Below are 6,897 nucleotides of genomic sequence, written 5' to 3' on the forward strand. Positions count from 1 at the left end.
AGAATTTTTATTGAAAAAACTATATATTATTTTACTAAAACTGCCAAAAGAACTATCATTTTAAAACTCCATTGAAAAGCTCACCCCAGTGCAAACACTTCCTAGCCACCAATTGAAAAAATGCAAAAAACTACAGGCCAAAAGCAATTTGAAGCTTAAAGCAAACAAAATAAAAACCATTTATTCCAAAAACTATACGAATCGTACGTATATAAAACATAAATATAGAAAATAAACCAAAAACAATACTATTAAAGCAACACCGAAAATTTTTGCAAAAACCAGACACACACAATTTTTAAAGCCAGATTTATACAAAAGTTTGAATAAAATGTATAAAAAGAATCCAAGAATTTGTTAAGCAAACATTTTTTATACAATTTTTTGATACCAAGCAAAAGATATAACTTATATATGAATATTATATTAATACTGGGAATACGAATTGAGGAAATCAAAAGTTAGTGGAAGCTGAAGCTGAACTAAAACATTTTGTTGTTTTCGTTATATTAAACAGAATAATTAAAGTTGGTTCAGGGAAACTTTTATAAACACATACTATAAGATTAAGTTGAGTTAAAATTAAAATTTAAGTGAAAACTGGTCTAATTTTTATACCGATTGAAGGTTTTTGTTCAGCTTGAGATTCCCAAACATTTTATACAAGCTGTTAGCTGTTTTAAGCCAAATAGATTGCGGGCTAATTTAATAGGTCTTCTGGACACCCCCACACCCACACACAGATACCCAAACACACACAGATAGACACTAATACCTTTGCAATGGCAATGTTTCATTTTCACACAAACAGAGAAATGTTTTTTGTTTTATACCGTACTATATTCCTCTACCAAAAAGCCCGGCTAACTGAAAAATGCTGCACTAAAGCTGGGAAAACTTTTCCACAATGTCGGCAAGTGTTTTGGGCCAAATGAAGAAGGGGTGGGCAAAGGGAAGGGCCCTATGAAAAGTGAAACATGTTTTCAATTTCCTTTTTTCGGGGGGACGAATGTAAACAAGTCAATAGCAGAGCTACGGCTAAGGACAAACACACAGAAGACCTTGGTCCCAATTTTAAATTAGTGAAAGAGCAAAACAGGAAAAACAGAAATGAAAACGGAAAAGTAAAGCGCATTTTTTAGCCGGAAAATGTAGAAGGAAAAGTTTGTTGGGGCTTGAATCTAGAATGCCGGAACACATTTGTAAAAGATTAAATATATATATTTATAGTTTTGTAGTCAGATATTCTCCTCAACAAAATATTTGAGTGTTCTAAATGTATTCTAAATGTTGAAACAAAACCCCAAAACCACAAAAACCAAAATGAAAATGCAAGGAAATATTTCAAAAAATGTATTTACAACTAATCAAGAAACAAGTTTAGCCAGAAAAGCGAAAATTTTATATATATATACGAGAATATAAATTATATGTGTAACCCACACTGTTTGCACTTTTCAGAGTTTAGATCCAACATTAAAAAATACGAAAATGTATCTATATATATCGCAAGACATAACTACAATTTTAAACTCATAGCTTTACTCGAACGATCAGCAAATCATATCTCGCGGATAAAACGTAAAACTCAAGAGCTCTACAAATCTTAAGAATATAAACGACAGCAATGAAAATGTTAATGAAAATTACTTAGGTGTAGTTTTTAACTAACGACGTTTTGCCAGTAGCTCTTAAAACCCACACACCCTCTTTTAACTACATTTTTAAGGCGTAGCCCATAGTGATGGCTTCATTCATCTAATCAAAAGTAATATTCAAAGTAATTTAGATGTTCCTCGGAGACACAAACCATTGACAAAATAGAACCTCTCGCAACTGCATACTTTATACGAAGAAAACGCAAAACACTCGACGCATATCATTCAAATACAAAAATTTCAACTAAAATCGTATTCAACTTGAGATTCAATAAATAAATATAGACATATAATTATTACAAATGAAAATGTGTTTGATTTTAAGGGACATTTGATGGGCGATTTTTTGAAGGCTCCCTCTGTGAGCCAACTCCTCGATTGTGGCCTTAACAGAGAGACAAGTAAGGCTGTTTGGTGCGTCCTTGTCACTTGTTTTAATTTTACTGTCTTGGCGCAAAAAGCCGACACTCCAAACTGTCCAAAGCATTTACAAAATTTTCAAGTGCAAGTATGCGGGTTTTTGCTTTTGTATATTAAAATTTGACCTTTTGGTGATTCATAAGGCCACTCGGCCACCCAGTGTGTGCGATAGTAAACGTCCTCAAGCTGAGCCCCGCACATCTTCCTCAAGGATGTGTCGTCATAAAGTTAGTCTTGGAATTTTTAATGCATTACACTTGAAGGAAATGAGCCCTCTGTCCACTGTCCGCTTTCCATTTCGATGTTTGCCATTGTTTAGCCGACTCACGTCTATCGGGTTCAATAGCACAAAACAAAAATAGAATAATAGGCCGGGCCAAGCGTTGTTTGTTTGGCCCAAATGCCCCATATGAGAGCCCAGAACCCCCTGCCAGTTACGCCTCTGAATTACCCCCTTTGTGTCCTTCCTACACTGCTATAAATAAATCTTTCATTCGTATGCAAACAAGTGCAGAACTAGCGAGCCTTCGGTGGGCGTGACTGTCGGGCATAATGGCCAAGTTAGGAAATGTAGTTGCAGTTCTGGATTTTGTTGAAGGTTGAGCTCGGGTACGATAGCTATCTAAAAGAAAATGAATCGCTCTATAATAGCTTTTCCTTTAAAATATTTTCATTATAAGTATAAATTATATATTAAAAGGCATTTTTAATTAGGTCAGCTTACCAAACATGCAATAATGAATTCATTGAATCTGTGGGGTGTAATTCCCAGATATGTTTCATGTTTCCTGATTGACATTTATTATTTTGTTTGCTGGCTCATAAATATATTATATTTTTCCACTCAGTGGGTAAGCGGGGGACTTTTAGTGAAAATGAATTTTTCACCTGATTGGTTTTCAGTTTTATTTTATTGTTAATCTCTAGGTGATTGGTATCTTGTTTAAAAGTAATTTTTGCCCAGAATATAGTATAAAATGTTGTGTTTTTCATAGAGTATTTTCAGTTCGAATTTTCCCTATTTTTTTCATAGTTTTTTTTAAAGCTTTATTTGTGAAAAGTTTGCCAGTTTGTTGGTGCTGTTGTGGCAACTATTATTGTGGCTGCCTTTTGGGGGCTCATTCTTTCTGGCCAGGAACCTGCAGTGTTCACTTCGCATGGCCAATTACAGTTTTAAGTTTCTGCTGGCTCCTCGCTGTCCTGTCTTCGACTTGAACTTTTGCTTTCGTTTCGCCGTCTCCCTTCAGCTGGCAACGCGGCGTCGCATTGCAGTGGCACAGTGGCCAAGAGGCAGAGTGGCTAAGAGGCAGTGTGCCCCAGAGGCACTGTGGCATGTTGGCCAGGTCACTTGCACCTGCTTGTTGCCCTTTTGCGGGTGAACTTGTTTTGGTGTCTGGCCGGCCATTTACTTTTACACTCGACTCCACTGCCGGCAACTTAATTTTCCACAAGAACGGAACTCTCCTATCGATTTCCTCAGGTAACTACAGGTATTCTCGCATATTACGCATACGTCACGTTTCCCTATGCAGTAAAAGTAAGAAAATTTTATAGCATACTTTTAGTCAGTTGCGAGATATAGTTGTTGTTCGCTTGCCTAATCCGTTGGCATATGTTGTTAATTTTTATGGGGTTTCGGTTAGTAGAATGTAAACATATTTCTTGGAGAACATTTGACCCATTAGGGCCCACGCACTTCCAAAGGTCTTAGGCCAGGAGCATTTCAAAAGATGTGTTTTTTCGTGAAAATATAAATTATGATTTAGATTCAGATTTAGATTTGGATTTTATTGCGGAGGTGTCGGTAGCAATAAAGTCCCAGAAGACAACCGAACAGAACAAACTGTTGCGCTAATCAAACAAATGGTCCAGTCTGTTTTTTTGAGGTGAGTTCTTGGCTCTCTGCCATTCCCCCGAATGACAAATTTTCTTTTCCGTGTTGTGGCAAGCTAACGTAACATTTGTGGCCATAAACAACCGAGGGGGCGGCGGCATCCCAAGGGGCAGCTGCCCGGGTAGGGGGATCAGAATTCCCGCCATCCGCCATCCGCAACCCGCATCCCGAATTCCCCAGTACCCATTCCCGCACCTGGTATGCTAATGAGATATACGATTATAGAAAGTCATCTCTTAGATAATGTCTCCCACACCCATCAAAGAAAGTTGTGCACACACTCTGCCTACTCGGTGACCCCCGGGGGGAATTGTTTCTGATTTTCATTCGATTTTGCCATAAAATGAAACAAATTAGTAGATTGCTTTGTTTAGATTTAATTGCGAGTGTATTGTCGCTCTGCCAGCTGCGGCACTTTAAAGTCAGCCAGCCACACTGCACTGCATGATTCACTTTTGTCCTCAAGCTAATCATTTAAATATAGTTTTAATTTTTTCCGATAATCCCCAAAGCCTTTAAAGAGGTGTCAACGCATATATAGCCTTGGTATAATTTATATCCCTCGATGATTATTTTTTTAATCGGTAATAGAGTGCTGAAAGCAGGCACTATAATTTATTGTAAGACATCAGGAACTAGTTGTGCGAACGGTGCTGTTTTCCCATCGGGCTGATTCGATGGCAAATGACTTTATACAAATACAAGCTTAAATGGCATCTAAATTGCTGCGAAGCTTGTTATAATTATTATAAAATACACGCAGCTACGGCTGGAACAGAAAATTACAATTACGATAGGGGTGGGCCAGCCCCAGACCCCATCGATGATGATTGTGTTTCGTTATGGGCACGGGTTTCGCACAAATACGGATATATTCGTATGTGCGAGGTGGGATATGGTGGCAGGGTGGGCAGGTCAGGCCCATAAATGCTCGATGCCTATGCCGATGTCGATGTTCATGTCGCGACATTCTCACTAATCTGCACTGCAAAATCGTCAAAATTTTCACAAATTGCCCTTTTGTCATGACAACCGCTCGGGGAGGTTCAATACCCCTTTATGTACGAGTATCTGTATCTCATGCTCGTCGCCGGATTTGTATCTGGAACCAAATTTGGTCAAAAAGTGAAAAGAACTATGCGCCGTTCGGATTTCCGTAGCAAAGAAATGTCTCTGTTTTTATTTGGATTTTGCTTTTAGTATTTGTTGTTTGGATTTTGCTTTTCAATTTAGAGACACAGATACATTTGTATCTAAGCGAGCGGAAATGCTGCGTAATTAAGTTGAAAATGCTGAAGCTCAAACTTTTTGACTTTTCAGCTTGAATTTTTGGCAAGCTGTGTGTTTTTTTCTAATTTTAAGGCGTTGGCGATATGGGAGAATGGTTTGGCTTCAAAAAGCAGCCAGAGAGCGAGGAAGTCCGACTTGGCCAAACTAGGAAGGTCAATTTCGAAAATTGCGGAAGTGAAGAAGAAAGTGAAAGTGCACGCTTCAAGCCAATTTAGGACTCGAAAAGGAAAGAGAAATTTATCTAGTTTTGGCATGCATTCTTTATATTTCTTTAGATTTTAAAAAAAGTATATTTCCTCACCCTGCGGAAGTCATTCTAATTACATTTTAACCCACCCAGCATTATGTTTTCGAGCGCCTCAAGGAAATCATTCAGATCGTAGCACTTCCATTGAGGGTTAGGAGAGAATTCCAGCCCACAGCATCAGCCAACCCCCTTTCGGTGACAAAACAGCCAACAAATGCCGCAAGATAAACAATCGGAAACATCGCCCAGCTGTAACTACCAATACACTTAGAAAAAATGCATCAAATAACTAGATAAACTATAGGTAGTTCTAGTATAGTTACTACTTACTATATTAATAGATTCTTAAAGGAGCTTAAAATTAATCTTAAGTTTGATATCCAGTGTAGAAATCATCTTAACCCATATAGAAGTAAGGCTAACCCCCAGACTTTCCACTTTTATTCCCCGTGTACCTACTACGTCACAATTGTCATTGGTTCTAGACCAGAACTGAGTCTGAACCGACTCTGAGCCCACCCGGGGCAGCGTTTAGCTATAAAAGTGTGAGCTACTGTCGGTGGCAAGTTTAATTTGCTCAGAGCAGAAAACGCGAGTGGACGTCTTCAAGAGATCGCGAAAAGTGACTAGTACTCGGAAAACACCGAAAGGCGCTGCTGTTCGAGGAACTAAAGGATTAACTAACTGAAGCATAGAAATGGCTCTGGTGCCGGCATCAAACACCACGAACGATTGGGATTACTGGGATTACCGCCGTCGCTTGTGGCGCGACTGGGACTTGGCCGACTGGGATCTGCCCTACTGGAAGCGATCGCTGTCGCGAGTGGGATCTGCCCCGGATCTCAGCCGGGTGATCGTCGGCAAGGACGGATTCGAGGCCAATGTGGACGTGCACCTGTTCAAGCCGTACGAGATCACCGTGAAGACCACGGGCGACACGGTGGTGGTGGAGGCGAAGCACGAGAAGCGCCGCGATGGAGACACCTTCGTGGGGCGCCACATCGTGAAGCGGTTTGTCCTGCCACGCGGCTACTATCCCAACGACGTGCGGTCGGAGCTGTCCTCGGACGGCATCCTCACAGTCCGCTGTCCGCCGTACCTGACCAACGAGAGGAGCGTCTACGTCCGCCAAGTGGGTCCCTCGTATCTAAGCATCAAGAACTAACCCAGGAATTAGGATGAGAGCGTACTTCAGTGTTTTGTTTTTAGTTTCTTTTCTGTTGGAGCAATTATTCGAAATACCAGAGACATAAAATTAATGCACACGATCAGACCTAGGTCTGAGTTAATCGTAAGACTAGAATTGGACTCTTTTTGTAATTAACAAGCAACATTTGTTTAGTTAAATAAAATAAAAGTTTAATTTATTAATAATTAAGACCAGGCTG

At 39.6% G+C, this 6,897-nt stretch overlaps 1 protein-coding gene across 1 annotated transcript; it reads left to right on the forward strand.

The window, feature by feature from the left end:
* The first annotated feature begins 6,092 nt into the window (after positions 1–6,092).
* Positions 6,093–6,887, forward strand: LOC108126203 (heat shock protein 27). Its single transcript, XM_017242668.2, has one exon. It carries the CDS (start codon positions 6,207–6,209, stop codon positions 6,672–6,674), a length of 468 nt encoding a protein of 155 aa, XP_017098157.1. The 5' UTR covers positions 6,093–6,206; the 3' UTR covers positions 6,675–6,887.
* Positions 6,888–6,897: the final 10 nt, after the last annotated feature.

This window comes from Drosophila bipectinata, chromosome 3L, assembly GCF_030179905.1.
Source record: "Drosophila bipectinata strain 14024-0381.07 chromosome 3L, DbipHiC1v2, whole genome shotgun sequence".
In the NCBI taxonomy this organism is placed as follows: Eukaryota; Metazoa; Arthropoda; class Insecta; order Diptera; family Drosophilidae; genus Drosophila; species Drosophila bipectinata.

Coding starts and splice junctions, on each gene's coding strand:
- LOC108126203 (XM_017242668.2), top strand. CDS start 6,207: ATGGCTCTGGTGCCGGCATCAAACACCACGAACGATTGGGATTACTGG.